Source organism: Raphanus sativus, unplaced genomic scaffold, assembly GCF_000801105.2.
Source record: "Raphanus sativus cultivar WK10039 unplaced genomic scaffold, ASM80110v3 Scaffold2681, whole genome shotgun sequence".
Lineage (NCBI taxonomy): Eukaryota > Viridiplantae > Streptophyta > Magnoliopsida > Brassicales > Brassicaceae > Raphanus > Raphanus sativus.
The window spans coordinates 910-12,190 of NW_026617989.1; the positions used below are offsets into that span (position 1 = coordinate 910).

At 37.7% G+C, this 11,281-nt stretch overlaps 4 protein-coding genes across 4 annotated transcripts; 2 read left to right on the forward strand and 2 right to left on the reverse strand.

Annotated features, from left to right (window-relative positions):
- Positions 1–308: 308 nt before the first annotated feature.
- LOC130505897 (non-specific phospholipase C4) lies at positions 309–2,660 on the forward strand. The gene is made up of 5 exons (XM_057000498.1): positions 309–796; positions 958–1,155; positions 1,278–1,687; positions 1,846–2,016; positions 2,100–2,660. The coding sequence occupies exons 1-5, from the start codon at positions 354–356 to the stop codon at positions 2,495–2,497; spliced, it is 1,620 nt and encodes a 539-aa protein (XP_056856478.1). The 5' UTR covers positions 309–353; the 3' UTR covers positions 2,498–2,660.
- Positions 2,661–3,449: 789 nt separating this feature from the next.
- LOC130505899 (uncharacterized) lies at positions 3,450–5,797 on the reverse strand. Its single transcript, XM_057000501.1, has 7 exons — positions 5,018–5,797; positions 4,869–4,942; positions 4,701–4,782; positions 4,375–4,526; positions 4,112–4,265; positions 3,912–4,025; positions 3,450–3,824 (listed from the first exon to the last, which is right to left on the reverse strand). Exons 1-7 carry the CDS (start codon positions 5,138–5,140, stop codon positions 3,705–3,707), a joined length of 819 nt encoding a protein of 272 aa, XP_056856481.1. The 5' UTR covers positions 5,141–5,797; the 3' UTR covers positions 3,450–3,704.
- A 158-nt stretch (positions 5,798–5,955) lies between these two features.
- LOC130505898 (mediator of RNA polymerase II transcription subunit 9-like) lies at positions 5,956–7,530 on the forward strand. Its single transcript, XM_057000500.1, has 2 exons — positions 5,956–6,478; positions 6,769–7,530. Exons 1-2 carry the CDS (start codon positions 6,054–6,056, stop codon positions 7,364–7,366), a joined length of 1,023 nt encoding a protein of 340 aa, XP_056856480.1. The 5' UTR covers positions 5,956–6,053; the 3' UTR covers positions 7,367–7,530.
- A 130-nt stretch (positions 7,531–7,660) lies between these two features.
- Positions 7,661–11,074, reverse strand: LOC108812141 (U-box domain-containing protein 7). The gene is made up of 2 exons (XM_057000499.1): positions 10,630–11,074; positions 7,661–8,664 (listed from the first exon to the last, which is right to left on the reverse strand). The coding sequence occupies exons 1-2, from the start codon at positions 11,028–11,030 to the stop codon at positions 7,851–7,853; spliced, it is 1,215 nt and encodes a 404-aa protein (XP_056856479.1). The 5' UTR covers positions 11,031–11,074; the 3' UTR covers positions 7,661–7,850.
- Positions 11,075–11,281: the final 207 nt, after the last annotated feature.

The following is an 11,281-nucleotide window of genomic DNA, read 5'->3' on the forward strand; positions in this document are numbered from 1 at the left end:
CTAGAAAAGAATAATATGAAATGCTCGATTTCATTCATTTTTACCAGTATAATTTGTAAATAAAATGTTTATTCCATCAATTTTACATAAAAATAAACAAAATTCAAAAAAAAAACATTTCGTTACAATAGATGGAATGAAATGTATTCCATTTTTCTCTATATTCCATTCTTTTTTATTTTACTCATTTATATCCCACTAAGTCCATTTTATATTTAACGGTTACAGCTGTAGATACAAGTATATGTATAAATTATTTATTATGTATATGTAATGTTTTGATCTATATATTATAAATCCAAGGCATACTTTCTTTCTCAAACATTGAACATTCACAATACAAAAGAGGCCAAATGGCAGAGACGACTAAAGGGTCAGGAGCATATCCAATCAAAACCATCGTCGTTTTGGTTCAAGAGAATCGTTCTTTCGACCATACGCTCGGTTGGTTCAAAGAGCTAAACCAAGAAATCGACGGTGTCACCAAGTCAAACCCTAAATCCAACCCGGTCTCCTCCTCTGACCCAAACTCTCTCCATGTTGTCTTTGGCGATCAGTCTCAGTACGTTGACCCGGATCCTGGTCACTCCATTCAGGATATCTACGAACAAGTGTTTGGTAAGCCATGGGATGCAAGTCACCAGGATCCAAACCCGGGTCCAGCTACCATGTCCGGTTTCGCCCAAAACGCTGAGAGAAACAAGAAAGGGATGTCATCTGCAGTTATGAACGGATTTAAACCGGACGCTTTGCCGGTTTACAAGGAGTTGGTTCAAAACTTCGCCATATGTGATAGGTACGCCGGCTAGTCTCATAGTATTACTTACACATTATTTAAGACTCATTACAACTTTCGATGCGTGACTTTTTTTTGGATGTGTGACTTTGTCTTTAATTATTTTTTAACTGTCACGGTTTATAGAAATTTTCATGTTCCTGACAACCTTGTTTGGACAGGTGGTTTGCCTCGGTCCCGGCGTCAACGCAACCAAACCGATTGTTCGTACATTCAGCAACATCACATGGAGCAACGAGCAACGACAAGAAGCTACTAATCGAAGGGTTTCCACAAAAGACGATATTCGAGTCGCTGGATGAAGCTGGTTTTAGCTTTGGCATTTATCACCAATTCCCTCCTTCTACTCTCTTCTATAGGTTTTATTTCAAACGTTATAACCAAATGATTTGCGTTTTCATGATTAATACAATTTAACAACCTTCTTGCTAAAATAAATAAATAATACTTACAATTCTATTAATATTTTGTGTGTTTCCAGGAATCTGAGGAAACTGAAATATTTGACACATTTTCACCAATACGGAATACAATTTAAGAAAGATTGCAAAGAAGGCAAGTTACCAAACTACGTCGTGGTCGAGCAACGTTGGTTCGATCTATTGTCAACGCCAGCCAACGATGATCATCCATCCCACGATGTTTCCGAAGGTCAAAAGCTAGTGAAAGAGGTCTACGAGGCCTTGAGATCGAGTCCTCAATGGAACGAGATTTTACTCATTATAACATATGATGAGCATGGTGGGTTTTACGACCATGTCCCTACTCCAGTCGAAGGAGTTCCTAACCCGGACGGTTTATTGGGACCTGAACCGTATAAGTTTGAGTTTAACCGCCTTGGCGTTAGGGTTCCCACCTTTTTCATCTCTCCTTGGATTGAGCCTGGCACAGGTAAATTAAATGAGTACTTTGTAGAGTCTCCAAGTTCCCATTATTAAGTTGTTTTTCATTTAACAAGTTTTATGTTTAAGAAACATAGTAATTTTAAATCAAATCTAAGTTAGTTTAATCTTTCAACATCAAATTATTTATTTTGGTAAAATGTGTAGTTCTTCATGGGCCGAATGGACCGTACCCTAGGTCACAATATGAGCACTCATCAATTCCTGCAACGGTCAAGAAAATTTTCAACCTCGAAGATTTCTTGACAAAGAGAGATTCATGGGCTGGCTCTTTTGAATCTGTTATTACAAGAGATTCACCAAGACAAGACTGCCCTGGTAACTATTGAGTCTTCATTTGCTAATAGTTCCTATAAAAGTTATGACTATTTCAGATTAAACTTGAATTTTATTCTTCTTAGAAACATTACCAATTCCGGTTAAACTGAGAGCAACGGTAGCAGAAGAAAGTGCACAGTTAAGCGAGTTCCAACAAGAGCTCGTGATAATGGCTGCGGGATTAAAAGGAGATCACAAAAACGAAGAATTGATACACAAGCTTTGCAAAGAAACTTGCGTTGCAGAAGCTTCTAAATACGTTACAAACGCGTTTGATAAGTTTATAGAAGAGGCTAGAAAGGCAAGAGAAAGAGGATGTGATGAAAACGAGATTGTTTACTGCGTGGATGATGAGGATGATGATCATGTTGAAATGCCATCATCATCACAATCAGAAGCACCACATGCTGCTCCTAAGCCGAGGACTCAAAGGTCTTTTTTCAATAAGTTATTCTCTTGCTTTACTAGTCCTCATGATTAGAAGAGTATAAGTTGAAAAGTTCAATTTAATTATAGTTCTTGTTTGTCTGTGAAAACTTCAATTTAATTATAGTTCTTGTTTCTCTGTGAGAGGGGATAAACCGACAATGTATTGAATGTTGTGATGTTTTATTTAAGAAAATAAAGGTCCGTTATCTCTGGCATAAAGCTTTTTCTTTGATTATGAACTTACGTATTACTTCAAGCAACAGAGTTAAGATCACAAAGGTCTGTGACTTGAAATTCTAATAATTTAATTATAGTTCTTGTTGTGAGAGGGGATAAACCGACATGTACTGAATGTTATGAACTATCATTCCCTAGAGACTAAACAAACAGACCTTATAGAGACATAAGACAACTGGTCACTTAGAGTTGAAATTGTAATAATTTCAAAATATAACCTTTCTTCGTTAATTTAAATCTAAAATGCATGTCATATACAATCATTATATAGCCCATACTAAATACTCGTTTAATTATTATTACGATTTTTATCTCGTGTGTTAATCAACAAATGTATTAGTCGACAAAGGAAAATAACAAGATGTTGCTTTTTTCACGCAAAATCTCATAGTTCATGAACCGAAAATACGAAGCCTTACCAGGTCAATAGGTTCTTCGAATATCTATTTGACATTTTTTGTAGCCTTTCTGTTATACCGAGAGGACTGTTTCTGTTTGTGAACACACAAGCCTGTAACTTCTGGTCCAATGAACAGAAGCTTGTGATTATGCAAACATGCATTAAAAAAACAGAACAGGAAGACAAAGAGCATTCTACAATACTGAAGATTCAAAAGCTATGAAAAAGAGACGTTAGAAGAAAATTGCGGTTCATTCGTAGCAAAAAAAAATTGGTTACTGACTTTAATAACGAAACTCTTCATTACGTTGTTGTTCTTTTTATTTGTCGCATGCTTTAGGAGATTATCCCAATGACAAGAACTTAATAAATCGCATAATCACTTTTATTATTATGATAGTAGTAACAACATAACTGGTTTACACAAGAATAGAAAATAAAAATACATATTAATTAGTAGAAGAAATGGTTGCAACATCCACCATGTTACAGAAGCAACAATTTTGGCAGAGGGATAAGTTTTATTAGCAACAAACAAATAAATAACAGCAGAAGCAGAAGCAGAAGATGATGAGTGTTCTTTGTCTCTTAGACAAGAGATGATGTTGTAGAGACACACAATTTATTGGGCTTCAAGCAATTTAGAACCTGGATAAGAGAACAACCTTACAGTGTTTCCATAAGTTAACTCAGCGAGGTCTTCTTTCTTCATGCTAGACATGTTCGCAACATATTCTAGTACCTGTTAATCACAAAAATATCAGACGAGATGTGTACTAAACTAATCAGAGGAAACAAGAACAAGGTAATTAAGAATAATATATCATACAGCAACAATGTTTGCAGGGTCATTAAGAGTTGGTTCTGGATCCGAAGAGCTCTCATCAGATTTTGGTAGCGCATCAGGTGAATCTGTCTCTAACAAGAGCCTATCGCAAGGAATCTGCACAAGACCGGGAAGAAATGTATATTATCAATACTTTCTTTTATCAAGAGGTTGTATAGTTATTGAGGGAAAAAAAAACAAACCGATTTCAAAGTGTTCTTTGCGATTTTCTCATCAATGTAAGTGAACCAGCCAGATAAGGAGAAGTATGCACCAAGCTCAGCAAGTTCAGGAACAACTTCGGCTGTACCATTGAATGAATGAAGAATCACACCAGCTGGAAAAGGCCCTACGGATCTGCATATATTTAATATTGATAAAACTTGCATAAGAAAACAACATATATAATGGGATTTTTCCCTTGGATCTTTGCAAACTCATCTTGTAGAAAACATATACATTATACCTCATTATCTCGAGCAGATCATCGAATGCATCGATGCAATGAACGGCTACAGGTTTGTTAAGTTCTTTGGCAAGTTCAAGCTGAGGCCGAAACACGACAAGCTGGTCTGAGTAATCAATGCCTGCTGCTAAGGGACTTTTGTCCAAACCAATCTGCGCCAAAAAATGTTACAATTATGAGAACTTACAAAAAAATATGTTATTCTGATGACATCAAAGCTCTTCAGAAATCTCATACAAAAAGGGTTTCAATATACTCGCCAAAACCATAAGTACTATTTAACATATCGTTTTAAGTTTTGATGAATCTAACTATCAAGAGATGACCTCTCCAACAGCAGCCGTAGGAGTTGTCTCAAAGAACTTCCTCAATGTGTTAAGCCAATGAGGACTCCTATCTGCAATAAACCTGAAAACAAAAACAAAAACAAAAACATGAATGAAAAAGTTTAAAAGTTATTTTTCTGAAAGATCATATGCATATAACATCCGTACCAAGGATGAAGTCCAAAGCAAGGAATCACAGAAGGATACATCTCTCCCATCTCTTTTACCAAGTCCCAATCTTTCTGCTTCCAAAAGACAAAACCGGTTAAGGAAGTATTCATAATTGTAATCATGAAAATGTTTATAGAAATATATACCTCAGAGGTTCCATTGACTGCGAAATTGGTAACACCTACAGCTAAAGCAGCAGCTATAAGTTCAGGAGCTTTGTCTATGACTCTCTTGTCTTGAAGGTGACAGTGAGCATCAAACAACTTCATTTTTCACCGTACCGCGAGGTCCTTGTCTCTATAGCTTTCTTTTCTTTCTCTTTTGTTGTTCTTAAATGATCTGAAGAGACATATGTATATATAACAGAATGGGATATGCACAAACGTTTACGGCTTCACTACCCCCAAAGACATGGTCTCATCAAATGAACAGCACAGATAGTTGACTTTTGAGATAGTTTGAGGTTTCAAGTAACATAGACTACAAGGCTCTGATCTGGATTTTCATGAGATTGGAGACTAAAATGGCAAACCTTTGTGAAACAAATAATTTCCGTAAAAGTATATACTAATATAAATTTTGTGTGAGATCAAAGTAAGCAAGAAAGATAAGTTTAAATAAGAGAAAGACAGCTAGGAATTTTTTTTTTTTTGAACACTTGGCAACTAGGAATCATTAATCATATATTTGAATATAAGAAAATTTAGATTTTAAGAGAGAGATAGGAAGAGAAATAAGGAGAAAGAATGTATTTTTGGTTAGATAGTGGATTTATGTTTTTCTTATGGTTATATAGGATGCAAATTCCCAAAAAAAAAAGACAACTCAAAATCATTATTTAAACACAAACAGAGAGAAGGAGTTTTATGGCCTAATCTTTTGCTTTTTAGTTTAAAGAAGTTTTATCCGTGACAAAAAAAAAAAAAAAAAAAAAACACAAACAGAGAGAAGGAGTCTTTGTTTTTATGAAGTTCATCAAAAGCCCATTGGACTTAGTAATCATCTGTTAAAAAACAAACTGGGCCTTTAATGAGCTTTGATATGAATACCAAACCAGTAGGGAGAGAGTCACACGTATCTCTCATGCCTTTTAGTTTCTCCCCTTCAAAACCATTTTTCCATGGCGGAGAAGAAGAAGAACAACATCTGCAAACCGAAACCCTAAAAAAGAAAAATTCGAAAATGGAGGAATCGAATCAACAACACCAGCTCTTCCTCCAAATGCAGCAGCAGCAACAAATGCAGCAGCGTCAGCAACAGCTCTTTCTGATGCAGCATCTCCAGAGACAACAACAGCAACAACAACAACAGGCGGCCGCCATGTCGAGGCTCCCCTCGAATACTACCAACAACTCTCATCTTCTCGCTCCTCCCGGTTTAATCCAGAACCGACCGGTTAACCCGTCTTTTCTAAACCCTAACCAGAGACCGATGATGATGATGATGATGACGCAACCACAGCCACAACAGCAGCAACAAGAGAAGAAGCCGCCGATGATGCGTGCGTTGAATCAAACGGAGTTACAGTTCGCTTACCAAGACGCTTGGCGTGTCTGCCATCCTGATTTCAAGCGACCTTTCGCTTCTCTCGAAGACGCTTGCGAAAGGTTCCTCCTTTTTAATTCAGTTCCCGGTTTACCCAATTGAATTGAATTGAATTGGTTTATTATTGGGTTCATGAATAGTGATTTCTTGAATGTCCAACTAAAGTCTCTGCCTTTTTAAAAGGGTTGATTTTGTGGAAGAGAGTATAATATTTATATAATATAAAGTCTTCACCTTTATATCTCTCTGTATATGCTAAAAGTCCACCACCGCTGAAAACTTCTTTTTTTTTTTTAATAAAATGAAAAATGTAGTTAGCTTATGAGGTTTGCTATTTTCTCTGTTTATGCAGGTTGTTACCTTATCACGTCGTAGCAGACTACGAAGCAGAGGAAGACGAGATGATCCTCCATTCAGACACAACAACACCGACAAGCCAGACGGTGTCTCGGAGTCAGCAATGGGACGACAACATTGCAGAGAAAGTGGGCGAGTTCACGGAGACGTTTGAGAAGCAAGTCGAAGCTTTCAACGCAATAACTCAAAAGAGGAGGGGTGGTGAATTGAGAACCGAGGAGAGGTTGGTTGTTGAGCAGCTTTTGCTCGTGGATGAGAGGAATGCGTGTATTGAGGTGAAGTCTGAGCTGGATAGAGAGATGAAGGCTCATGAGGCGAGGTTGAGAATGGCGGCTATGGCTCAAGCGGGACAAGTGATGGGTCATAATCCGTTGAGAGGTAATGCGTTTGGGAACTTTGGAGAACAACAACAGCAGCAACAGGGACGGTACATGAACCCTGATGAGATGATGATGAGGATGCGTGGTTTTATGAATAGTAATAATAGTCAGAGAGAAGATAAGGAGCCAGTAGAAGACTTCTTGAATGATGAAGAAACTGGTCGACATGGGAACTGGAGAGGGAATGGTGAATTTGATTTGAATACTCGGTAAAAAAATGGAACAGAGAGGTTAAACTTTTTTTTCTTTTTGATGAGTCGGATACTTTGCAGACTTGTAGTTAAAACTTGAAAGGTAGTGAGTGAGGGATAAGGTGTGTTTATTCTTCTTGACTTTGGTTAATAAAATTTACAGTAATAAAAATGATGCTGATGAAAGTAACTTGAACTGCGTGCCGTTGTCTTATATTAGCTACCATTGATGCAACTTGAACTACGTGCCGCTTTTATGTTAGCTACTATTGATGCAAGCAAGTCAAATTTAAAGTAGTTCAAGTGGCTCAGCATCAACACTGAAACTTTTTAGAAGTAATAAAAAACGTTTCTATAGAAATGTACCAAAGACTTTTTCAACTTACAAAAAGCTTTTTATTATAAACACTTTTGAGTAACCCAGTCACTAAAAGAACCAAAACGTTGGCACTGGACTGGCATATATGATGTAGAATCAAACCAAAGAGACATGGAGAAACGAGGTCTTAGGGACGGACAAGAGTAGAAGCACGTTCTTGTAGATGTCTCAAGCTTTTTTCCATGCTAACTTGCACCATCTCAGCTAACATCTTCTTCGCCTTACCAGACTGATCATCACCGTCTATATGAGAGATTAAGCTCGACACTATGTTCTCTATTGTATCAGGTTGAACCTCTGACCTCGGGCTTTCCGAGTCCCTTAGTAAACAGAGGAGTCTCTGAGCTTTGGTACGAGACTTCGACGTCCCTTGAACCGTGAGCTCGAGGAGTCCAGGTATCACACCTTCTCTGAGAATCGGCTCTCTGTATTTACTCCTATCGCTTTGGCACAATGTTAAGAGCACACCAACGGCGTGTTCCTTAGCTTGTAGTGACCCATTTTCGAGAACTTCCACCACCGCGAGAACACCTCCTTCATCTGAGACTAAACCCTTTCTCGCCTCCTCGCCGGAGAGCATCAAGGACTCTATCAGTGAACAGCATTTCTCAGATGTTTTCGATGATTTTTTACTTGTTTTGAGAAGATTCAGGATCGGTGAGAGTGGTTTGGTCGCTAGGATCATGGTTAGGTTAGTGGAGAGCGTAGAGAGGTTGGAGAGTGCCATGACTGCGTCAGCTTTAGCCTGTGGGCTTCCGTGTTTAATGACTTTGACTAGTAGTGGAATCACTCCGTTAGCTCCGATGATGGGTTTGTTGTTAGCGGAGGCGGAGAGAGTGAGCAGAGATGCAGAAGCGTATTCTTGAAGTGTTGGGGTATTAGATTGTAAGAAGTTCATGATTGGCTCTAAAGCACCAGCTTCGACTATGCTCACCTTGTTCCTGAAGTTTGAAAAAATCAACAGCAAAAACTTAAAGTAGTCTCTTTAAAGACAATGACATCTTAGCAAATAGGCAGAAACCAATCGTTTCAAGACTTGAGTGCATTCAGATTCTCAGTCATATGAACTGTAATAAAGGGAAACAGAGTTGTAGCCATCTAACGAACTAAAGGTACGTATTGAAATGATTCATGTTTATGGACACAAAAAAATTAAAAGTAGGCGAGGAAAAGTGAAGATAAAGAAAGGCTTTGGGGTTTAGCTTATCTACTTTGATTGCTCCTCTTTTCTCCACTATATGGTTCACATCCATTAACAAAAAGAAAAAGTGATGATGATATCAGAACTTAGACCAAAAGAAGAAATTGACAATAAGGTCGTTTGCGTACAAATTAAGGAAGATTCAAAAGCAAGAAACAAAAAAAAATATCATAAAATACTAAGTCTGGTAAAGCAGGGTCCTACAGATGTACAAAGAGCTAATAAACTAAGTTAGGCAGACTTATACAAACCTATTCCCAAAGAAAGAGTTAGTTAGGCAGACTTATACAAACCTACTCCCAAAGAAAGAGTTAGTTACCTTCAGTTGATTTTCATCTAAACTACTACTTGACTTTGACCCATCCTCTGTTTCCAAAAGCTAAAAGCCTTGTTGGGTCAAAGATTCTTGATTATGCATATGAGATTGGATTGTTAATTTCCTATGTTTCTGATGTTAACTAAAAGGAGAGGGGGTTTGCGGCGTAAACTCGTCATGATTCTCTCTGCTTAGGGAGATAAATAAAAAGATATATAGATTTATTGTTTTGGTCTTATCTTGCAACTTGATTCTTTGCTTTGTTATGGAATGTCAAGACTTTAGAAAAAGAAAAAGCTACGGTAAAACGTGACTCTAGCTTTTGTGTAGATGAATAAAAATATCGTATGCAACTAGAAACCAATCAAACCTCACGAAATATAACACGATTAAAGAAGAATAGTCAGAGTTCTCCAGAAACCACCGCATAAACCAAAGAATAGTTTAAAGTTGAGAGAAGGAATAAAGAAAGAGTATCCCTTTGTAGTACTCTAATAAAATGGATGAACCCTGATAAATTTTGCAAAAAAATGAAGCAAAAAGGAAAGATAGAGTACACTCCAAGCAAACAAAAAGCATTTGCCAGCAAAGATAAGAGCAGAAAAAAGGTTGATGGATCCACCAAATCTGATTAAAGAAAGTGGTTAAAAGCAGAAAAACAGAGTTCGCTAAGAGAGAGAGATTATCCAATAGATGCAATCATCCATCCATTCATGATCTTACACGAAACCGACCAAAAAGGCACGAACTGTCACTTTTGATTATTTAATATGATGACTTAGAATTTTCTACCGGAAAAGAGTAAAAGTCATAACAATTCAGCTAATTGATCAAATCACTAATCTAATATTCAGATTTGATTGATACACATGCCCGGTCCTAAACATAATTTAGATCCCATAGCCGGATCTGAGATTAAGGAGGATATAATTTTAAAAAATAATAATTTAGAGACATATTTCTATTAAAAACTCTAAAGATTTTGAAGGCTAGAATTAATATTTCTTTTCTTGGACGGTTTCATCGAAGTGGATCCTCCTGACTAGTCATGTGTTAAAACTAGTACCGTATTAGCAGTTTATGTTTTCAGTTCACGTATTAGTTTAATTATACTGAAATATTAATTTCCTAATGAACTGGACTTGAATGCTGTGACTTCACTAATGTTTCATACAATTATTTGGTCAGCAACGAAGAAAGAATGCATATCTATTGATGATTTTAGCTGTTTAATTTGTTCCAAACAATATGAATCTCAGGATCGGACTTGTTGATTCTTTTCCCCCCCCACTAATTTCAAGCTTAGAAACCACTAATTAATCAGATCATCACATTAAAACAGAACACAATTCAAATTGTAAGAAAATAAGGAACGAAGAAGAAACGTACTTCTCGTATTTAACGGCGAGGTTAAGGAGAGCGAGCAGAGCCGCCTCGTGGTGCGATTCATGCGAGTCCTCTAACCTCAGCATCGAAACGAGCGGCTCGACGGCCTGAGAAAAGTGTCGGCGGCATCTATGCGACGTCTTCGTCAGCCGACGGATCTCTCTGGCCGCGAACAGCCTCGAATCCGGATCCTCCGATCGGATCAAACCGAGGATTCTCTGAATCGAGGCGGATGAAGACGACGAAGAAACAGAAACAGAAACCGCCGTCGTGGTGTGGAGCAGTTCGTGATCTGCATCTCCGCCACGTGGCGAATCGCAGTCGGTTGATGATACGGAGGAAGAGGAAGAAGAAGAAGCGACGGTGGATGATGCGAGGCTGGTGGATTCACCTGCGAGGTCCATTTTTCAGAGAGAAAGGACGAAAGATCTTTGTTTCGGAAAGTATTCTAATTTGACCTAGTTGAAAAAAATTCATTCTCATTACCCTACTAAAATTCTATATACCCCACTTTTTTTTCCTATAATTCCCTTCTCTTTATTGCCCTCAAGTATTTTATTATTATCCTTTCTCAGCGGTCCCCACGTCCCTCCATGTCTCACGCCACGCGCTTTCTATATTATCAATCGCAGCTTCTCTTCCTCTCATAAAGCCA

Excerpts from the sequence above, each read along its gene's own strand:
- LOC130505899 (XM_057000501.1), bottom strand. The coding sequence starts at position 5,140 with ATGAAGTTGTTTGATGCTCACTGTCACCTTCAAGACAAGAGAGTCATA. Across the intron at positions 4,783-4,868 it reads TGCTTTGGACTTCATCCTTG|GTTTATTGCAGATAGGAGTC; the intron begins GTACGGATGTTA and ends TTTTGTTTTCAG. Across the intron at positions 4,527-4,700 it reads CTACGGCTGCTGTTGGAGAG|ATTGGTTTGGACAAAAGTCC; the intron begins GTCATCTCTTGA and ends TTTTTGGCGCAG.
- LOC108812141 (XM_057000499.1), bottom strand. The coding sequence starts at position 11,030 with ATGGACCTCGCAGGTGAATCCACCAGCCTCGCATCATCCACCGTCGCT. Across the intron at positions 8,665-10,629 it reads CTCGCCGTTAAATACGAGAA|GAACAAGGTGAGCATAGTCG; the intron begins GTACGTTTCTTC and ends TTCAAACTTCAG.
- LOC130505898 (XM_057000500.1), top strand. The coding sequence starts at position 6,054 with ATGGAGGAATCGAATCAACAACACCAGCTCTTCCTCCAAATGCAGCAG. Across the intron at positions 6,479-6,768 it reads CTCGAAGACGCTTGCGAAAG|GTTGTTACCTTATCACGTCG; the intron begins GTTCCTCCTTTT and ends CTGTTTATGCAG.
- LOC130505897 (XM_057000498.1), top strand. The coding sequence starts at position 354 with ATGGCAGAGACGACTAAAGGGTCAGGAGCATATCCAATCAAAACCATC. Across the intron at positions 797-957 it reads AACTTCGCCATATGTGATAG|GTGGTTTGCCTCGGTCCCGG; the intron begins GTACGCCGGCTA and ends TTGTTTGGACAG. Across the intron at positions 2,017-2,099 it reads ACCAAGACAAGACTGCCCTG|AAACATTACCAATTCCGGTT; the intron begins GTAACTATTGAG and ends TATTCTTCTTAG.